General features: G+C 36.6%; 1 protein-coding gene across 1 annotated transcript in view; it reads right to left on the bottom strand.

The window, feature by feature from the left end:
* The window catches only part of FANCC (FA complementation group C), a 69,759-nt gene that overhangs the window by 18,006 nt on the left and 28,171 nt on the right, over positions 1 to 23,582 (bottom strand). The window contains exons 5-8 of the mRNA XM_079330964.1: positions 12,574 to 12,693; positions 11,717 to 11,781; positions 8,970 to 9,134; positions 5,903 to 6,059 (exon numbers count right to left, since the gene is read on the bottom strand). Coding sequence (XP_079187090.1) covers positions 5,903 to 6,059; positions 8,970 to 9,134; positions 11,717 to 11,781; positions 12,574 to 12,693 — 507 coding nt within the window. The remainder of the gene's footprint in view (positions 1 to 5,902; positions 6,060 to 8,969; positions 9,135 to 11,716; positions 11,782 to 12,573; positions 12,694 to 23,582) is intronic.

The raw sequence follows: 23,582 nt of genomic DNA, 5'->3' as shown, positions 1-23,582 counted from the left end.
TTCTTTCCTCTTTGCAGACAACACTTTCTGGATGTGCTTTCTTGTTACATCTTCAAAATTAAATTCCAGAAATTTATTTAATCATCTTTGTCTTTAATAGTTCTGCAAGCATTTTTGTCCAAGACATTTTTTTTCACAGTATTATCTTCTTTTGCGAACTTCAGAGTTGCTAGTACAAGCCAAATATCTCAGTGCATCAAAATACTTTTTTTTTAAAGTTGTGAAGCCTTTTACCATGCTACCACACAAAAGACTGTTATATTAAACATGCACCAGTTGACTCATTGCTTTCTAATTCCATATTCTTAGGCTTTTATAGAACACCTAGAAAAATCCCACTTATGCATTCCCCAAAGTACTGAGTTAAAGTCAAAGTAGTAAAGCAAATCCTCACTTAGTATCTCTCATGTTAGTGCCCGAAGATTTGGTAAGAATACAGTTCTTGAACAGCCTAGAGTAAAGCAAGTTTAATAAAATGCATTCTCTAAATTTTAGGAAGCATACTGTTTATTACACACTCTGCCCCGCTGCAGGCAGGAGCGTCACTCTGCTCCGGCTGCTCTCCCCTCCCTGTGGCCAGGCTGCCAAAGGAACGTGCGCCGCCTCCTGCTCTGGAGCGGGAGCAGCTGCGCCCCAATCCCACTGCCGGGAGCAGGGAGCAGCCTTCAGTCCTGTGGGCTAAATTCAGTAATTCCTCCCCTGCCTTTCAGACCCTCTACCCACCTTTCCAGGCACACTTCTGTGATGACGAGCAGACACACTGGATACAAACCAGAAAGGGTCCAGCAGCAGCCCGGCTCACAGACCAACACCAAATCCTAGCTCTTTTGAACAAGTTCAAAATAAAAGTGCTGTATACAACAATGAAAAACTCCTCACTTCTTCCAGCAGCACTCTAACAGCACTCACTACAACAAATCATCATTAATAGCCCCTAGAATTTTATCTAAACAACGGAAATCAATATGAATTTCAACACTGGTAGTCAAAAGGGAAAAAATGAAAAATGAACCCAAGCTCAAACCCGACTGTTACCTAATTTCACAATATTTTGATCAATGGACTATATGGAATTAATTTGCAAGCCCTCAGAGCAAGAATGCTGGGACAGTGCAAAAGTCTGCCCTGGAATTTGAAGATGCCCGATGTGTAGAAGGACAAGAGCAAGCAGCACAATTCTGCTGTTATCAGCAGCAGTTCTGGAATTTTGGAATGATCATCATTTCTAGGAGGGATTTTCATAAAATTTTCTTCTTGTTGACATTATTTCCTTATATTTTCAAAATAAAAAGGCATTTAATGTTTCAATAATTTTGTCTGCAACTATTCAATGCTTTACACAGAAATCAAACCCTACATATCGTTCAAACACTTCTAAAACATGCACAATACAGACAGCACAATACATGCTAAACAAAAATATTAAAACACAGAGAATTGGAGCTGCATGTGCAGTATTACGATAAAAAAAAACACATTTAACATTTTCCAGACACAAGTCTTAATTAAAGAACTATACTACTTATGTATCTGTATTATTAGAAACAGAATCTTCAACCATTTACTCATAACACAAAGCCAAAACAGAATTTAAAAAAATCACTAAATAAAAAATTTAACTGAATAAAAACTGTAGAAAAATACATCTGTATCTACAGTAAGCAAGTAAACGGTAAAAAAAAAAAAAAAAAAGACAGAACAATCTGCATTTTATTCACATCACAGAATGCTCTGTACCAACCACAAGTAAGAATAAACAGGGGGAAGTAAACATGCCCAAAGTCATACAGACTTGAGGAAGTAAGTCTTGATTTCCAGACTCACATGCAATTAATTGGACACAACACTTCTAGAAGTTAAGCACATCTAACTTTAGAAAACTACTACAGTGCTGTATTCCAAAAGTTGTTCGTATCTTCCAATTGCATATTTGTGTTTCTGAATTTTATATTTACCAGTTTAAAATAGGAAATGTTACTTTTTTTCTTATACAAAATGCCAAATGTGTTTCTATTTTGAAGATTACATTAATTTTTAAAGCACAAGTATATTTTTACAGAAGTTTTAAAAGCACCTGCATCTATCAACATTAAGAGTAATTTTCTCTATCCTTTTTTCCTCCTCATTAATGCCTCTTTCATTGGCTCTGCACACTGGGGAGGGTTTGGCTGCACAGAGCTCAGGGGCAGTGGGGATAAGGCTGAGAGCCTGTGGTGACAGTCAGAGGGATGGCACAGATCCTGCTGGGGGTCTGGCACACACCACCCAACCAGGATGAAGGGAAATATTCTGTCAGTGGATGTTCCATGATCACCTGCCCTCGTTCTTGGGAGACTTTACCTTGCCCAGTGCCTGCTGGACCCTCAGCAGTGGAGAGGAGACAGTCTGGGAGGTTCCTGGGGTGTGTGGAAGGTCCTTCAGACACAGCTGGCAGGAGAGCCTGCCAGAGCATGGCCTGCCAGAGCTTCTGCTCTCAAACACAGAAGGGCTGTGGGACTCGTGGTGGTCAGGGGCCATTCTGGGCACACTGACTGTGGAATGATAGAGTTTCTTGGTGAAATAAGGAAAAGGATCAACAGAACCTCTACCTTGGACTTCCAGAGGGCAGATTTTGGCCTGTTCAGAACTCTAGTTCAGAGTGTCTCTCAGGAAACTGCCCTTAAAAACAAAGGGGTTCAGGAAGGGGACATGCTTTAAGAAGGAATTTTTAAAGGTACAGGAGCAGACCATCTCCATGTGCCAGAGAAGACAACTACCCTGGCTGAGCAGGGAGCTTTCATGGGAACTCAGGGAAAAAAAGAGAGCTTATGACCTTTGGAAGAAGGGGCATGTAACTCTGGATATCATTAAGTCATACAGAGAGAAAACTAGAAAAGCAAAACCTCAACTAGAACTCAATCTAGCCATTTCTGTGAAAGATTATAGAAAATGTGTTTATAAATACATTAACTACAAAAGGAGGGCCAAGAAAAATCTCCATCCTTTACTGAACATGGAAAGGAAAAGAGTCACCAAGGATAAGGAAAAAGCTGATACATTTAATGTTTTCTTTGCCTCAGACTTTGTCAGTAAGACCAGTTATCCTCAGGGCAGCCCCATGAGCAGTAGACAGGGATGGGGAGCAGGACAGACCCCCTGCAACCCAGAAGGAAGTTGTTAGTGACCTGCTGCACCACTTAGAAAATCACAAGGGTGAGGTGTCAGATGGGATCCACCCAAGGGCACTGAAGGAGCTGGCAGTAGTGCTCATTAAACCACTCTCCATCATTTATCATTAGTCCTGGTACAACAGGGAGGTCTCAGATGTCTGAAGGTTGGCCAGTGTGACACCCATCTATAAACAGTAGAAGGGAGCATCCAGGGAGCTACAGGTCTGTCAGCCTGACCCCAGTGCCAGGGAAGGTGATGGAGCAGATCACCTTGAGTGACATCACACAGCCCAGACAGGACAGCCAGGGGATCAGGCCCAGCCAGCAGGGGACTGGGACAGGGTCCCTGAGAAGCTAATTGCCTCTCATGGCCAGATGACCTGCCTGTTGGATGACATAAAGACTGTGGATATTGTCAACTTGGACTTCAGCAAAGCACCCCATTGCAGGGACTCTGAGGTGCTAGAGTGAGTCTAGAAAAGGGTAATGGAGTTGATGAAGGGTCTGGAGCACAAGTTCTGCGAGGAGCAGCTGAGGCAGATGGGGATTTTTGCATACACAGGTTTTAAAAATATGTATATATACATATCTATCCATTCCTGGTAAAGCATAAAACTAGTATGTGTATTTACTGCACGTTTAGTTATTAATGCACACCACAAATCCTCAAGTTACTTCAATAAGGAAGACATCCACTCACACACTCAATTCCAAAGAAGCTAAGAGACCATCTGTGATGGTCACTTCACTTGTTTTTACTACTTCTGAGTAACTACAGAATTTCCAGTTTAGCCACAAACTCACAAGCATAATAGCATGGCATATAAACATAAGTTAGTGGACCATCACACAACAATTACTCTTGTAATTAAAATGTATGAGTAATACATATCAAGTTTCTTTCATAAGAGAAATACAGTGGTTTACAACTATCTGGGCACCAATCTATGAGATTTATGTACAGTATGATTACTGCATCAAGATACTTGATTTTGTTAAATTATTCTGATAATGTAATTATGAAAGAGCTTATTGAAATTTCCTTCTTATAATGTACTATAATCAAATCACTATCATATTTATACTTTTCCTCTAAAGGTTTTCTTCCAAGTAGGAAAACAGAAGTCTAGTTTTGTCTCATGATTCCACTATTACTATATCCATAAGGTAAACAGAGCTTACATCCTAAAACACTATAATCCAACTGCCAAAAAATGCACATCCACATTCCTAAACAAATATTTAAATGTCCTTTACCCAGGCTAAATAATTATATTGTTGGATTCAAAGTGCTGACTAATTTAATGTCACACAAGTATTTTTACAGTACCATGTAAATGTTCTACAAAATATCATTATGCATCTAGAATCACATTATTTTCCTTCTATACTGCCTCTCTGAAACTTCCCATCCCGTTTTTTTAACTTGTTATGCCATGTCCCATTTATGCACCTTCCCTCTTATCAATCATCAGTATCCAGGTGCCTACTGTTCAATTCTTTATGGCTCCATTCATTCCATTCTTTGTCCACAGGATGTCCTCTCTAAACCAGCTTTCAAAGCTGCTACACTGTTCCTGCCAGCCTGTGAATATCTTATTTTGAAAGCACAACGTCTTTGGAGCAGAGGCAAGTAAAGACAACCTAAGTGCACTAGCACAGTAATGTTTCATTCTTTTCAGAGATAAGGATGTGAAGAAAACTGAAGTACGAACATTTTTAATAAATACCAAAAAAACCCCACTTGAAACAAGTATTTGACTTCTTTTTATATATTTATAACCTAAATTTAGATATCTTTTGTTTTACTCATGTGGTATATGGTGTAGTACCAGATACTGTGTACAACTCACAACGTATCTGACACAGAAAAATTAGGCATAAGCTCTGTATATAGCCTTGTGTGCTGCAATACCTAAATCCCAGGATGGCATATGAAGAACTGCTGACACCAAACCAAATTTATACAATTTGCAAGTATCGTAATGGATCTCTAAAATAAGAGATTTGCAAGTTAAATTAAAAAGAAGAATATTCTGACTAGAATACGTACTCTGTAAGCAGTTTCATAGGCTGAAAATAAAATACATATTCCATTCATTATTCTATCATTTTATGAAATACATAATTTGAGTGCAATAGCACACACGCTATTTCACACTGCAATTAACAATTAAATTTACACCTAGTGCTGCAAACTAGCTCATTATTTTGGAAAAAGTACTGTGCCACGTTTTCTCTTAGGGAAGATTTCTGGTGCTCTGCATAACACAGCACTTGAAAACCAATTTTAATTACAGTTTAGCAAATGTTTTGCATTAAGAATTTTGTTCAGGTTTGCAAACAAAATCAAGTAACTAAGCAGTCCATAATAAAATAATCTACAATGCAGTTGTTCAGACTGCTGAACTCCAAGGGCACAGAGACTAAAACAAAAACAGATTCAAATCCTTCCTAGCCAGAGTTTCTAATTTTTAAATACAGAGGAAACTACTCAGCACCTTCACCAATGGGATCCTTGTTTCTTTACCCATTCGTTATCACTGGAAAAAATCTTTTTTCTACTCTTTCAATTCGGTGTGAGAAGTTAAAAAGTGGTGGTTTGTAAGACTCAAGATTTGGCTTGAATTACCAAGTCATATGTCTCATGAAGGCCATTTATGCTGACCTATGTCTCCCTGCTGACATATCTGAAAACTGCCACTCCTGAAGCATGAAAGAGCACTACCAAATACAGTACATGTTGCACATACCAGCAATGAGTCTTTTATGACATGAGCCACTTCTTCCAGTGAATTCAACTGAATGGAAAACAACTGGTCTAGAAGATGCAAGGTAGCTTTTTCAAGGCTTGGTAGGTGACGAAGCCAAAGGCTGGAGACAGCTGGTTCAGGAAGGGAGATCTTCTTCCTGGTTTAGAAAGGAAAATACTGTTTTACCTGAGTAACTAGAAGAAGACAGAAAAAACAAACTTTTTTTTTTAAAATATACTGAGGGAAAAGGAACCACAAAGATCAGCCTGAAGTAAGAGAGATATCTTTTTTACAGAAGCCTGTTTAACAGCAAATCATAATAGCAAAGAATGACAGGAAATCACCATCATCTACAGATGCAACTTTGCCACATGTTTACAACCTAGAAATCTGGTCATTATGAATCCCATCAAATGGAAACAGAAGGTTTAGGTCCAGAGCTCCCTTCCTCTCTTGAGAAAGGTCCTTTCCCTGAACCCTGAGCTCTCTCAAACCTGGACTAGCTCCTGCAGACAGACAGGTGAGTAGGAAGGTCCTGAATAATATTTCTGCTGTATAACCAAAGTATTACCTATCTTTGCAGAGAAATAAGGAAAAAAACCCAAATCCAACAACAACAAAAAGGAAAAAGAAAAAAGAGCAAAAAAAGAAAAAAAATACTTAAAGATAGCTAAGTCTTCAGCCCACCAGCACTGACCAGAGCTATTTAGCAGAAAAATAGTTAAGAAGAAGTTATCTTGTCATCTAAATACTTTAGCTATTGGTGTTGTATCCCTACAAAAGAAAAGGCACAGTGTGGACCAGCATGATTCAAAATACTAAACTAACCACCAAAGAAGAGATACCACAGCACAAATATCCTGGAATACTTTTGTAACTATTGACCAAAACAATACTTAAATAACAATAAATATTTGCCTTGGTCTTAAATCAAGTTAAGATTAAAAACCCTAAAATTAGGCTGGAGAGCATGTCCAAACTAAAGCTGATAGAAGAGAAAAATACTAGCAGAAAGAATACTAAAGCCATTTTAGGATCTATTTTCAATGTATTTATTTTGCCATATATTCATTTAATTGTCAGCTCTCAGAATTCTGAATTTCATTAAAAGTCTGTATTTTTTCCATATAATATTCTGTACATTTAAAATGTGCATGTGGAGACAAGAAATACACTTAAGTATGCAGAATTTCAAAACTGTAGAGCAATGCTCAATTTCAGGGGGCTGTTTTACTAAATATTACTATTTAAGCACATCAGAGTAAATTAAGAATGACAAGAGATCAGCTAATTTTGCCACTACCACCTTTCTTGTTTTTATGGTAGCATAGTAGATATTATAGATATTATGACAGGAAAAGAAAGCTAAAAAGCTCACACAGAAGTGTTGCAACTGCAGGATATAAAACCCATACAGGAAGTTAACTGTAATGATTATACTTCCAGAGCTGAACTTCCAGGTGGTCCCACCAGGACAATTCTGAGTTCTTTGGAGCCTGCAAGTGTCCTATTTTCTGGGGCAGACTTCACCCATGTTCAGAAAAAAGACATGTTCAGAACACAACAGAGTCAGGGAAAATAGAAGTCAGTTGTCAGACCGGGGAAAAAATAAAATACAAACACATTCACACTGCAGCCACATGAGTTCAGTGACAATTCAGAAATATATCATGCAAAGCACATGTGAGCCTGTATCTGCTCTCAGGGAAACCATGCACTTTTGTTGAGGACCCTGAAAGAGTCACTTAGTCATAAGCCAAGTTTTGTTCACTGTGATAAGTAAGTAGTTCAACAGCTAAGTAAAGAGACATTTATTTCAAGCAGAAGAACCTCTTATGACCATCCAAAGAATGGCCTTACTGACAACATGAAGCATCAGAAGTCTGTCATGATGGACTGCCCACCAGCTTACTGATATGAGAACAAACCATCTGTACAGAGCCTGTGAACCTCCTCACAAAGTCTTTCAAACTTTCCAACATGAACAGTCAGAAGCCACAAACGATGGCCAAGTCAAAAATTGAAAGACAGCTCTGTCCTTTTGGGCACATCTTTCACTACAAACCTCCATATTCATATTCCTTTTTCATTCCTTTGCCTTGGCTTCTAGCAACACACATGGATTAGTTATTGTATTTTTCCATTAATTATCTATTTTTGTCTGGAGCCTTCAATGGATTACCACAAAAATCTTCATTGCAACATCTCAGAAATTATTATGAGTACAGAGAAAGCAATTAAAACTTATCAAAAAAGGAGAAAAATGGGTAACTGGCATAAAGTGTTCACAAGGGACATTTTTGAATATTAAAAAAACCCTGTTTATAACACAGTGCCTCAGCTACAACTTGAATAAAGCAGTTCTCAAGTAAAAGTAAGCACTGCTTTCCCTGATATCTTTCCTGGCATAGTCAACCTTGCTGATATTCAGCTTTCCTCAGGTGTTTTTCATCCACAGACTGATTTTATCAGAACAGTGGATTTAGTGGTAGCAAAATAACCAAAACTGTATTTCATGAATTGCTCCTCTCTCTGACTCATTAAAACTAATCTGCTGAAAAACAGGAGAATTAAAAATCTGGAGAACAAATTTCACAAAAAAAAAAAAACCAAAAAAACCCAACAAAACCTAAAAGAATTATGAAAACATCAAATGGATCTATGTTACACACAGAAAAATTAAATTGGCTCCCAAAATGTGAAGTTAGGAATTGTAATACATTTACATGACACATAAATGACATTTCTATGAAAAACTGTCACACTTCCCATAATTTATCAAAATTTCCACAAAATTCCTAAAATCTATTGAAGGTTTTAACTTTCTTTTTAGGGAATAGGTGAGACAAGATCCCAGTCAATATTAAAAGCTGTTACGTCAGTTTGTGCATCAGCAGTGTAAAATTCTGCTTTGTCCCACAACCTCACCTCTGCTATTTAACTGCAAGGGAAATACTTTACTAGAAAGGTGTACAGTGCATTCAGCATACAAACCTAGAAAAAAGACATTGAACTGAATCAATAGTCTATGAAAAAGCAAAACAATAATACAAACCCTGCTACTTACTTTAAAAAGGCTTCATTCACAGCCTCTAGAAACTCTGAACTGAGAATTTCTTTTGATGAACCTCCATGGTAAAGAAGAAGAGTTTCCAGCAATGGAGTTAGATCAGGCAAAGTAATGAGAGGCACACAGAAAATGGACATAGCATTCACACGACTGGCTGGAATGCTGAGGGAAAAACACAGTTCATATTCAGAATATTAACTAATTACAGAAGATTAAATGTCAGACAGGCATACATAACTGCTGAAACTAGAATGACTTGACATTATCATTCCATATTGTGTGCAGAATGTTATGTCATATAACACATGACATTTAAGTGCTCAGAGCAAACCACGTGAGAGATATCAACACAATTCTGAATTGAACATTCAGTTGTGTTGGCTCCATCACCACTTCCTTCCTAGCAGACACTTCTCTGTCTTTCCCAGGGTCAGTGAAGGAAGACCAGAGATTCACAGTTCCCATGTAAGTTTCCTAGAGCCTCAGAAGAGACAACCTAGCTGCTTTTCAGGCCTCCTGTTACTTTTTTAACCTCTCTTTTCTCTTAACAGAAACAATTTATGAATCCTGCTGTCTTCAAGTGCTCAGCTGGAAAAATTTTGTCTTACAGACCTACTGCAGAAGGAATGTGTAGCACCTGTGGATCTCAATATACAAACCACTTGCTGGAGCTTCTCACTAAAACTATATGGTTGGAAATAACTAAAACCAGTGGAATCGGGAATAAAAAGAAAATACAGAAACTTTGGAACTTTAAGAAAATTTAAATGGCAGAGTCTAGATTTTCAAAAAGAAATCACAACTTTCCCAGAGAATATACATTGTTTCTAGCACATGAAACTCTAGCATTGACAGGAAGACACTTTTAAAGACTAAGAACCATGAAATACTGAACTGTAGCATATTAAAACATGGTAAAATAAAATATATTGCTTGTAAAAGGCTTTGTGAACTCCTGAAAGTTTCTCCTGATTCACTAGAAGAAGTGCATTCTCTGCAAGAATCTGGAAGCATTTTCTGTGAAGAGTCCTCAATAACTACTTCTGAAGACTTGAGATGGGAATTAAGAGGCTGCTCAGCACTATGGACATGGACATGAGGTACTAAGCATTTGCATTTAAACAGAGAGAGAAACACAACACTACACATGTTCAAAGATGCACATTTCTGAGAAATTACCTGGTTTCTTATACTGAAATACTTCAAAATGCACTTTTGTTACAATTGTTTTTGTAGGAATGGTGATTATTGGGATGATCGTATCATGCAGCAGTATTTTCCAGGAAACACAGACCTGAAACTCTAAATCAGTTCCCTTGCAAAATAATGTTTCTAATTCATTATCCAGGACTAGCAAAATTTAGAAGCTTAATTTAGTTTTACTTAACTTCAGAAGAAAAACCCTGTAAAGGCAACTGCATTCTACATAATCTTCAAAATACATTCTTGAGGAATAGTGCACAATGCATTCTGCTGTATACAATTAATTTGCACAGATATTAACATCTGAATTTTTAAAATATCACTAAATGGAGAAAGAAGAAAACGCACACCTCTAAAAGCAAACATTTTTGTCTCTGGAACTTGAATAAATAACCATATCATAATTTCTATACTCAAAAATCAACCCAAGCTCAAAATCTTCCCTTTCTTCCAGCAAAAATCAAGTATTTCTGTTCACAACAGTCTAAACCAGCTTTTCAGCTAAGTCTGTTTCACCCTATTTATAAAAATGTGGGCATTTATTTCCTACATGGAAAGAAACTTTGTGATACTCCTCATTAACTGCCTCCATGATTTTAATACTAACATCAGTTCTAAACAAATTCAGCACATATAGTCTTTTTTACCAAATATCTAGGTGCAAAGAGGAAGGGGAGAAGAATAGTAAAGAGTCTGGATCATGATACAGGAAAAATATTTCAATCAGCCTCTTCTTTCTTGTAATTTTACAAGCTGTGTAAAATAGGTCATAAAACTCTTTTATTCATAGCATTGGTTTTGGCTCTGGAAGACAACAGAATGTGCACAGGAATCTTCTTTCATTCAATTAATTAACTATTAATTATTTCAATTTTATGAATATTTAAATGATTTTATTTACATATTAGTTATTTTACTTTTTAGTAATAACAACAATAATTTCATTTAGTTTATTACATAACACTATTAGTGTAATAATTTCATCACTAATAATTTAATTATGAATAAGCATTGCTTATTTGTATTTATTACCCTGTTATTAATAATTTAATCTAATAAATTGAATACACCTAACACAGAAGACACAATTTGAATTCACAGTTTACATTAAAAATACCATCATTTTCTCTTTTGTATTGTTAGCTGCAATTCACTTAATTTACATGCAATCAATAGGATCTACTGACATTCAAATGACATAATTTTTACAGTACCAACAATTGACTGACCTGCATTTCAAGGTCAGTGGAAAGGTAGAAATCAGACACCAAAAAGGCATGATCATGTGAAAAATAGTGACAACAGCACCATTAGGCAAATGATCTTTGAAGGTCCTTCCAACTGTTCTATAGCTCCTAGGTTAAGTACAAACTCTAATGCAAAGCCCAACTTACCAAGCTAGACCACACCTCAGATTATCTAACATATGAATCCATAACTTTTCACCTAAGCCTAAGTTGCCCAAGACTGTAACGTGATCTTCACTGAACTGTAATGACCTAAATCAAAACATATCAAAATTATGTTTAGATAACACCTACCTCTCCTGAATGTTAAGTCCATTGGACTGGTTTTCTCTGAGTTCTGTTACTAATGAAACAACCATCTGTTAAATAAAATAAAATAAATAAAATAAAATATATTACATTTACTGCCAATAAGCAGACATTAGTTGCATGGTTCTCTGTGTGACTGATGCACTGTAAAGGTCAATAACTTCCCCGTTCATCTATTTTGATTTTTAAATTTTTTTTAGTATTGATTTTAAATTAAAGGCCTCCAAATCACTGAACAAACTGTACCACAAAATGTTATTTTAACACATTATACTTTATATGTTTTAAAACAAAAAAATATTCATTTTAGCTCTGCTTTCCCATGAGTTAAGGAATAACTTTCAGAAGAGCATTACTAATAATTTTTACATGCTTTGTTTAATTCAAGTCAATATATTATGAAATATTATTCCCAGTATTTTTATATATCTTAAATATAAAAGTGACTTCAGCTAACATTTAGGGCTCATCTCCCATTTAAAATGCAGCAAATATAGTAAAAAAAAAACATTCAGAAGTTACATTCTAATGCATAAAATAATACAATTTTAACTTCATGGACAAAAATGATGATAGAAGAGGGTTTTTCTTTTGTTATAGTGCAACAGCAGTGGGAATTTTGTTTTTATGAACATCTATTACAGTGTAATCTAATAAAAGTTTCTCATTTGTCCAGAGATTTCCCACTTCATTTTTTCCCTTAAAAGGTTGTAAAAGTAACTGAGGTAAGAAAAGATAAACAAAGTCCAGTTCATGTTCCTTATCACAATGACAGCTTCATGTATGTGCTTATAAACTGGTGATTTATTATTAACAAAATCTCAATTACACAAAATACTTACATTTTTAACCAAGTGACAATAATAATCTGCTGATGTGTAGCCCAGAGCTGATATGAATGCACTGGTTTCTGCTTCATTGCTTTCCCACTTAGAAGAAGAAAGGAGATGGCACAGCAAACTCTGAGAAATCAACAGAATGGCAATAAAGTACCAGGCTACCACAAGCTGTGTAAAGGAGCAGGTCAGCCACTGAACTCTGTCTGGGCTAAAGCCTTTTGATCAGCTATGGCCATTTTATACCACAGATACAGAAGAGCAGACAGCTCCCACCAACCACAAGGAAAATGCTACTGCTGCTACAATCAAATATGGGTTCGCTCACACCACACAATTTCAGCAGCTATCAACAGCAGTGGAGAACATACACATCAAAACCTTTGCTAGGTTTCAGTTCCCTGGGAGCTATTTCAATCATCTGTATTCTCGGCCAGTGATCAAGAAAAGAAAGTCTGAAATTACCATCTACTTTTCCACACCACTTTTTCAAGATGCTCTGGGATTCAAGGTCTGGTCTCATACTGTAATTTGCCTAATTTCCTCATCATTTTAAGACTTTTATCAACTAATCTTGACATGTTCTTCTCTACCAATTCACTACCAATGTTTTACATCTTATTAAAACCTATAAATACATCATATGATAATATAAGCACTCCTTTGCTGATAGTTTCTAAGTCAGATTTACAGATTTGATACACTGGTTCTGCAGGCATGAACTCATGCTTTCCTAGTTCTTCAGCACTAGAGCTCTGCCATTATTTGGACAGAGCTTACGCCCCATCACCTTCCCCAGCAAACTCATTATGAAAATCAAAAGTGTGAAATCTTGAGCAGGTTTTTGCATCCAGGCATCACAACTGAGCTGAGACAGTTCTGTGTGGATTATCAAACTGTCTGCACTGCATTTTTTACAGCTTTCATTTCTAGGTGTTCTTGACTGCTACACGCTGACATGACAACAGTTATGTTCCAGGGTTCATTTCAGTGCTTTATGTATCACTGACACTTAAAGTATAAACTGTATATGGCATTAAGTATATAAAATTCTTGGTAACAGAGAGTCAGGATTAGTATACAGTGTAAAAGGCCGTCATTTAAAAACATATGAGTAAAGAAAGGTTCAGACAAAACCCCTGTGACTCCCATGGGTTTCAGCTGCTTCATTCTATGAATTCTTATTAATAAAAAGAGGAACCTAATGAAAGATTCTGAGACAAAAAAAAAAAAAAAAAAAAAAAAAAAAAAAAAAAAAAAAAGAGAAATCTCATTTTTGTTGAATAACCCAAAGCAACTGCTTCAGAAGTCCTGGCATTAGATATATTCAATCCATGTGTTCCATGTTTGATTGATGTGAGAGAGAAGAATCAGCAGAAGAACACCAGAGGTCTAAGAAAATTCATTGCTATCAAAATAAGTAACAAGCATTTGGGATACCCTATTTATCATACTTCAGGATTCTTTTACTACCTTGAAGAATTATGGTAAATGCCTAAATATAACTTTCCTTCCTTGTACAACTTTTTTCCTAGATAGCCCTCAAGAGAAGCAACTGCTGTTCTATTGCCATTCAGAGAATTCCCAAAAACCAAAGAGGATTAAAACTGCTGTGGCAAAAGTTTCAGAGTAATAACTTATATTCAATTTTTTTGCATTCTTAAGAAAAAGACAGAAAAGAGTGGATTTTGAAAATGTACAAGCTTCTAAACATGTCAGAAGCGAAAGCTAAAATCTATTTAAATCGTGCAATTTCCCAACAGGCCTTAATCAATTTATTGGTAAAAAAAAAAAACCCTTATATATTTTTAGTCTTTTGCAACTATTACTAAAGTTGAATTTCCTTTTCAGAACACTATCAAGGTTACCTACAAAATAGGACAGTTTACCAAGGAGAATGAGATAAGGAACCAAACTGCAAGGCAAAAACAAAATAAACAAGGAGTTACAACAACAAACCTGGGATGCTACTTTCACTAGAGGTAAGGAAGGGGCTTGAAAAGCACAAAGTCTGTGGGATTGCTCAGTGAAATACTTCCAAAAAGCTTCACCAGTGACAATAAACATAAAAATCTCTGAAAGGATGTGACAGGCTGGCATGGCAACAGATGACAGCTAAATGAGGGAGTGGCTTAAAACCCCATATATTCACCTGTTACACTACAAAACTTGTTATCTAGTGACCCTTTCTGTAACCTGAATTTTCCTAAGGCTAAAACTAATTGAACACTCTTTGTGAAGACTACTTTCAGAAGTAGTACCCTTGTGCAACAGCCAGTGCTAACCATGCAATAGGAGAAAAGAGAAGACAAAATGACTATACAGCATCAGTCTGCATATGTCCTGCAACCCTTCCCTGTGTTGGTTTTTGGTTTGGTATTGTTTTGGGGTTTTGCTTGCTTATTTACTTGCTTGGGTTTTTGTTGTTTTATTTTCAATTTATGTGCAAGGAATTTGCAGATTTTTTTTTCTTGAACTGTACAAAATCTCTGAACAGCCAGAAGGGGGCAAGGGAAACACAGGCAATGAGATATTGTAGTCAAGATGAAAGGAGCTATTAGGTATTTATATAAGACACATAGGTATTAAAGGTAGAAAACATGTAAAATTCAGCTCTATGTCTTATGTATTTCATTTTACTGACAGTGTTGCAGTGGAAAGCCTGAGACAACCCTACATGCAACAAAGCTATTTGTTAACAGTAAGTTAAAGCATTTGTTTATTTCAGTTTAAAAGCTTTCATACTCTTCAAGAACATATACAGAAAGTTCTCCTTCTCTCTAGAAAAAGTAGCTTATTTACTTCTTATATAATTTTAGTTTTAAGGGATAATTCTTTTACTACTCTATATTAGCTATCTAGAGGAAAAATTAATACTGATGTTTCATCCAACTTAAGACAAGTGTCTTATTATCCTAATAAGACAAGTGACTTATTAGGATAAGGAATATTTAATGTCTTCATCAATGGGATGGGATTGAGTAGGACAGAAGGATAAATGCATTCCCAGCAAGTTTCCAGATGACACCAAGATCCATGTCAGTTGATTCCCTGTGGGAAGGGATGACATCCAGAGGTAGGAGGGGCAGGCCTGTGTGAACCTCACAAAGTTCAACAAGGCCAAGTGAAAAGTCCAGCACCTTGACTGGGACAATCTCCAATATCTCCAGAAGGGATGAATGGACTGAGAGCAGCCCTGCAGAGAAGGGCTTGGGAATATTTGAAATTAACTCTTTCAGGAAGTACTACAGAGAAATCTAAGATTTCAGATTTTCTCACATATATAGGAAGCAATACAAATATTAAAATGTCGTGACAGGTTCCAATATTACATTATGAATCCCCCTGAAAGCATTTTGGAAAATAAAAAAACATGACATATTACAGAGCCACAGTATCTATCAGTTGCTTCATACTGATGACTTTTAAGGATTCATTAAAGATCAATAGTTAAGTGAAATTCAAGCACTTGATGAGAAAATTGTCAGTACTAAATGCACTCCTGTATTGATGGTATCAGTCCTGGATCCTATACTACTCCAGCAGCATTAACAGCTGGAGATCTACACTATCATCTGTTATTCCTGGCAGTGAATCAATTACCATTCACTGTCTAATCCACTAATACCACATTCTACAAGCCAGGCAAGTTGATCTGCAGCAGAAATACTCTGTTCGAAACGAAAAACAATAAGCACCTTTTATTTTTGCATTTCCAGAATCAAGACAGTGGATTTTGGAAAATGAACAACAGTCAGGCACACTGCAATATCAGAATTGACTTTTTTCTTTATTTCTCCCACCACTGAGTAAGTAAGAGGGAAATCACCTTGGCTGCAATTGCAAGAGAAGAAATCTATTGCAGGCCTAGGATTAAAGGCATACTATTCAAAATCCCTTCAATCTGAAATGGAATTGGTAATTTTTTATAAAATTACTCACAATGACCAACGTCTTTGAACAAACTTGCAAATTACTTTATTTTACTGATACAATTTATACTGAGTAATACTGCAGATAATTAAAAATCCACTGCTGCAGAGATTTCTAGTATCTTTAACAAGCAGATAATCCTATGAGCATTACCACAAAGACATAAACTGATAAACTTTCTTTATCAGTGTAAGCACACTGTTTCATATCTACAAGATCCTATAGCATACCTCCACTACCTCCCCACCCCCACAACAAAATTCAGTATAGAGTATGGGATAGGGTATGATTTGTTGAGACAGAGCAAGGGAAAAAAACAAATCATCTCCAGTCCTTAGCCCTCACAGTGGTCCTTGTCCTGTGAATGGTCCGGAGCTGGGATATTGAGACAAAGAAAACAAAAGAAAAAGAAAGGAGAAAGAGAAAAAAGAGAAAGAAAGCCAGGGGAAAAAAGAGAGAAAGAGAGAAAGATTCATTCCCTTTTATAGTTCACCTGGTGCACGCCTCTTATGTAAACTAGACTTGCCACACAATTTTGTTCACTCATGCACAGCCCTTCTCCAAGAAGTGAGATGGAGGTAGGGAACTAAGCATGAATCTCAATGCAGAGCAGGAACTTGGCTCAGAACAGCACCGCCCCAGCTCCACAATCACACCTTTCCTTGTAGCAATACTCAGAATGTTTGAGACAAAACATGCTTAGGTCTGTTCTCTATAGTGCCCCCTCAGTCAGTCTGCAGATGTAGCCAAGTTGAGATGATTTTATCTGCTGAAGGGTAGGAAGGGTCTAAGAAAGATCTGGACAGGCTGGATCAATGGGCTGAGGGCAGTTGATACAGTGAAGTGCTGGGTCCAGCCCAACACTGGGTCCAGTCACAAGCCCAGACAGCACAACAGGCTGGGGCAGGAGAGGCTGGAATGCTGCCCAGCCAAGAAGGACCTGCGGGAGTTGAGCAATGAGCCGGCTGTGCTCAGGTGGTCAGGAAGGATGGCATCTTAGCCTCCATCAGCAATGGTGTGGCCAGCAGGACCAGGGCAGTGACTGTCCCCCTGTACTCAGCCCTGGTGAGGCCACACTTTAAATGGTGAGTCCAGTTTTGGGCCACTCACTGCAAGAAGGACATTGAGGTGCTGGAGCGTGTCCAGAGAAGGGCAAGGAGCTGCTGGAAGGTCTGAAGGACAGGTCCCATGAGGGGCAGCTGTGGGAGCTGGGGATGTTTAGCCTGGAGGGGCTAAACAGGAGGGGAGACTGTATCGTTCTCTACAACTGCCTGAAGGGAGGTGTAGCCAGGGGGGGTTGGTCTCTTCTGTAATCTCAGTAACAACTGACAGCATAAGAAGGCATTGTCTCAAGATGTACCAGGGGAGGTTTAGACTGGATATTAGGAAAAATTTCTTCACTGACAGGGCTGTCAGGCATTGGAATAGGCTAGCCTATTGGAAGTGGCACTACCACTCCTGGAAGTGTTTAAAAGGTATGTAGATGTAGCACTAGGGGACATGGTTGGGTGGCATATGGCAGTGCAGTGTTAACATTGGACTTGATCTTACAGGTCTCTTCCAACCTTTGTGAGTCTGAAGAGGGCTTAACAATTAAAACATTTTTCACATAAGTTAACTCTGTTGATACTCCTCTTTAAGTAATGAAGGCTGACTTCCATTTGTTGAGTTACTCCATAACTTTTTTTTGTAACAACCATGTCATGGGGCACAAGACTATGAAACCCCGGAAATTACTTTTCTGGAGCAGAATTTGTCCCTCCCCTGATTTAAGTAACATTTAAGTCTGCCCCAAGCAATCCAGGAAGGCAGGAGGTGCTTTAGATGCTGCTACTGTATTTACCAAGCAGGGAGCCAAAAGTTCTGAACCCTTTTATCCCTTTTCTTTCTGAAATAGACAGTATTTTACTGCACACATCAATGGGGAAAAATATCAAAACTTGAATGGTTACTTCTGAAATTAGACATCAACACATAAATAGAACCTGTTTTTTATTACAAGATGGCAAGTCTTATGTAGTAACTGTATTGGTGTAGCAATTTTCTGGAATTTATGATACAGTTTCAAAGACATTCCAGGGGAGCCAGATAAACCAATTTATTTCTGGAAACTTCTCAACACACTCTTTCCAAAATATTTATGGTTCTGAATGTCCTCAGAAGCAGATGTGAAAATTAATAGCTCCAATATATTTTGAACAGTGGAGATGGATGGTTTCACTGGGATAAGCCATTCAAACCTGACACTAATTAAGACTTCCCAGTGATGACACTGAGCTCTTTTTTGCCATCTTGGATGAGTCTATCAAAGCAACAGTAGAGCAGGATGAAACTGAAAAATCTATCATTTATTCTAAAGAAACACTTCTCTTAAGTATATTCTGCTTGAAGCCACAAAGTGCAGTTATTTTTTGAGACGAGACCACTAATGACATTTTGCTGAAAATTATGATCTGTGTGAATCTGTTGGAGTAAGCACAGCATGGATACCCAAGGGGAAACTTCTGAAATCTGGTCAAGTAACAGGTTTATTTCTGACTTTTCTATCAGCTTCAACGGGAACCAGATTTCCTCAGTTCTGCTAAAAGAAAGCAGGTATCATATGGAAAACTACATCTTAGTCAGAGGAAGCTTTAGAAATAAGTGCTATTTCTTATTTGCATTTGATCAGACTTCGGAAAGAGAATTTCTTGAATGTCAATGACTTCAAGAATCTGTACATCAGTGTTGGTCTTAGGTGTTTCCTCTACATCCTGATGGCCCATGGCTTTCAACACAGAAATCAAGTCAAATTCTATTTCTGATCTGGCTAAAAAAGTACTATAAAACTGTATAATCGATTACAACATTACAGATAAATCAGACAATATGATTTCCAGTCATAATTTTAAAAATAAAAGTACTGCATAATAGGGGTTTTCTTTGAATGTAGGATTCTAACAGCCCAAATTACTTCCTAAGTAATTTAGAGTCCTCAGTAAGCAAGATGTATACATTGCTCTGATTTGTTTTGCAAATATAAATAAATTTTTTGGTTTTTAGTTTTCAGCAGCTCAAACCAAAACAAATTCTGTATTTTCAGTAACGTTTTCTTAAAAATCCTGCTTATGAGTTTATTGTGTCCCATATCCTCTTGATTAAATGACTGACAATAAAACACAGAGTTGGTACTTTTAAAACCTTCTTACTATGAAATAAGCAGCCAGTTATGAAGAATCATAGTGGCTATGTATGTAAGTGGGAAAGCAGTACATTCATTTAGAGATCATTTCACTGCCAATGAAATAAATTCTGGGACTGGGATGCTGACATAACATAATTTATATTATTTCCACACACTTATCCATTCATTAAAAAGTCAGTGACTTTTAATTTTGCTTCTAAGACCTCTTGTCATTTGCTCTGTAGCTCCAGGAGAAGACAGAAAAATAGTTTTCTGCAAATCAAAATCAAAATGTAAAATAATATAAGGTATAAAACATCATACAGGTTTAAATATAATCTAGCTTTTGAAGTACTATTTTATTCAAAATTATTCTGTTTTCTCAACATTTTATAAAATTCTCAGTGTATCAACTGGGGGAAATTACATGGCATATATTTGTGAATAACAGTTATTTTCAGTATGTGAGAGTACATTATGCTAAAAAAATAGTAAAAGATTGTAAAAAAAATCTTTAAACTATTGGTAACCTAACCAAAAATTTCTAGTTTCTCCTTTGGAATTAAAACTGGTGAAAACACATTTCAGACAGACAAAATGTTACATTACATATACACATACATTTCAATTATTAAGTACTCAACACAGCCTCTCAATTTACCAAACTGAGTCTATTCCAGTACTCACACAGAGGTTTTGCAAAAAACAAACCACTTCAGTTTCAATTAACATTAAGAAACCTTGGAATAGTCTTCAGTAATTTAGTTAATTAGGGTCAAAGTGCCTAAGTAGAGGGCTAGGAGAGGTTTGCTTCCTACATTTCTTTCTGACATTTACTGTCAGGGAGTTTACTTCTTTCAGTGATTATATGTACCCATTTTTATACTTCCAATACGTACACATAGCAAATGCTGCACCTAATTTAGAAAGATATTCAAGAAAAATTACTTTATACACTTTGGGGTTGGACTTCCTAAGTATGCCATTAAAAGTTTAAAGGGAGAAAACTATCCACAACTATATCAGACTGAGGAAAAATATCTAATGCCAGTAGAATTTCTTCAAATAGAGACCATTTTTTGTGTCTCAGTAACAAATAATTTTTCTTTACTACAGCCACCTGGCATGACTAAAGTGCTCTGAGAAATGTCAGCTGGCTAGCAATTTGTGACACTTGCTGTTAAAGCTCAAGCAGCCTTGCAGGAAAGCAGAATTCTTTGTTTCTCATTTTGTTCTTTGACATACTTAGCCTTTGTTTACTTTGGCCCAGAAGCTGAGAAATCCTTTATAATCATGTTAGCTTGGCATTGTTAAAGAATTATATTTGAAGAAGAGAGGTCTGTTATTTCCCAGCCCATTCATAATACTATTCTATTTTCAACCAGAAGACTATGGTAATGCTTGCAAATTTGAAAACATTGCAAATTCTCTTATATCCTACCACTGCAACTATCTACAGGTGACCAGAGATGGTCAAAATCAAGTTGAAATGCTGATTCTCAAAAGAGCTAGTGAGAAGACTAACTATTTAGATGTATAATCTTCAAAGTGATCAAGAACTCACTCTGGCTAACTTTACAGAAGTGAAAAGAGAAAATACTGACAGTGAACTCAGCAAAATTTCAAGACAACAAGCATTAGAAATAGTTTATGTGCTGTATGTGAAAAGTCATCTTCATTCTAAAATGTTTTCTATGTTGAAAAGACCCAGCCCCAGTGTCTTCTTGTACAAATAAGTTTAACATCTTCTATCACCCTCCCATTCTTTATGAATTAAGTTATTTTAAAACACATTCTACTAGAAATCCTGAATATATACTATCATTGCATCAATTACTCATCTTTGATTCATCAGTCAGTTATTGCAATATCTCTCCTCACCCACACCTAACCACATCTAAGAACCTTGGGGTCTTTAACAGAACTGTACATTAGCAAGTTTAAGAGACACACATGTCAAATTTCTATCAAGCACTGCTATTAGATGTGGGTTTCCCAAGGTGTGTACACCTTAGGAAGTGCACTCACTTCAAAAGGGTAAAGTCCTTCATATCTGAAACACAAACATATCACACAAAGGACAGAGAAAATAGCCAGAAAGTGCTGTTTACTCCCTTGGGACATGCTGCAAAGCATGCCAGCTTGAGTCTTAAAACTAAATTTTAACTAATAATTTAAAATTTGAGCAGTCTCTTATCACATTAAGAGTTCAGTAAGTCATTAGGCTTTAATTAATTATGTCAGATCTTAAAAATGTGCAAATATTTCACAGAAGTCTTTTGTCCTGTTTTGATCCAAAAGAAAACTCACTTTGAACTGTTAACCACTGACACTTAAGACATTTCTTTTAAGCTGATTTACATACTTGATTCCATACATGGCTAATTACAATGTAAAAATTCATCTATCTAAACATATCCTTTCATGCATATGCACTTATGAAATTAAATTATCTGTCCTCAACTGCAGCTGATTTACATTCTTCAAAAAGGGCCTATAAATGCTGTGTAACTATTTTCATGACACCAAGTTTAGCTGCTTAAATCTATTCCATGAAACTCAGATTCCAGATGACTATACATCAAACAACAAGGAGGTGACAACTGCCTCCAAAGGAGTAAACTGGCCACAAAGTTAAAAAACACCAGAAATTTCCCCTTTATTTTGGCTGGAGAAGAGGCATTGTTCTCATGGCTAGAGAGACAATAAAGCAATTTACAGAAACAGCAAAACCACACTAGGCATTGAAGGAAGAAAAATTGTGAGAATGAAAACAAGATGAAAAGCTTTTAAATTAAACTAAACACAGCATTTAATGTAAGGGCAGAGGTTATTTCTTGCTGCAAAACCCAACAAAACATTCAGGTTTTAAAGTAATATGTATTTTGATAACAAAAGCTGCAACAAAGCACAACAAACTTTTTAAAGAGCCCATAGGTAGTACATTATACACTATTTAGTCCAAGCAGAACTGATTTGGTAGGTAACAGCTGACAGAAGCAAGCAGCCAAAAGGAGGGGTGAAGGGAAGCTATATTTTTCCAAAATTAAAACCCCTTAATGGCCCATGGAATGCTGTTTACTTCAGCTCTGTTTTACAACCACTGCTGCATGGGGAAGGGATTGACTGAAACGTTTGCAGCCTGTGGCCACCCACATGATGGGAAGCACTATGATTAAAGAGAATGCTACGTTGCTGTATCTGCCAGCAGTCTGTTCCATGCTGTAATTATTATACTTGCTGTCTTCTTATAATCTATTGCATCTGTTGTGGCAAGACCCTAGTGTAAGCACTGTCCAACAAGAAAACCATTGAACCTGCATAGCAAGTTATTTTTAATGTGCACAAATGGTCTGAAAACTGGATAAATACTTCTAAGTTTATGAAAACATTTTACCTTATAGGATAGCCAGTGACATAGAGCAAGCAGATCTACCATTGAAATATTAACTTTAACCTAACTACCTAAAGATATAACCTGACACACCACCCATTCCCCCCACATTTTTATAACGAACTAATTGTTGCTTTAGATCTTTGAAGCATAAAAACAGTGTGAATTCTAGATAAGACATGTATCTACAGAACACTCATATATCAGAATTCCATCTGTCACTTTGTTATTACATATACTAAACATTTCTGATGACCCTGTGATTATAACTGCTCCCTTCCTCTATAAGAATATTTAATAGCAGCAGAAACTTTGAAAACAACAAAATAAGCCTTAAACACCAAAATAAGTAGCAATTCCCTAAGCAGAAATTTTATTTTGAATTCTGATCTCGGCATTAGGTGGTAAAAGAGTGCAAAACTTATACTACATGCATTCTCTTGGTTTTGTTTGGTGTTTTATCACACAAAATTAAGCAGTACAACACTATTGTGCGCAGCACATAGCCATTATTGCACTCTGCTC

Source organism: Erithacus rubecula (genome assembly GCF_903797595.1).
Source record: "Erithacus rubecula genome assembly, contig: SUPER_Z_unloc_2, whole genome shotgun sequence".
Lineage (NCBI taxonomy): Eukaryota > Metazoa > Chordata > Aves > Passeriformes > Muscicapidae > Erithacus > Erithacus rubecula.
This window is presented reverse-complemented; position numbering and strand designations above follow the sequence as displayed.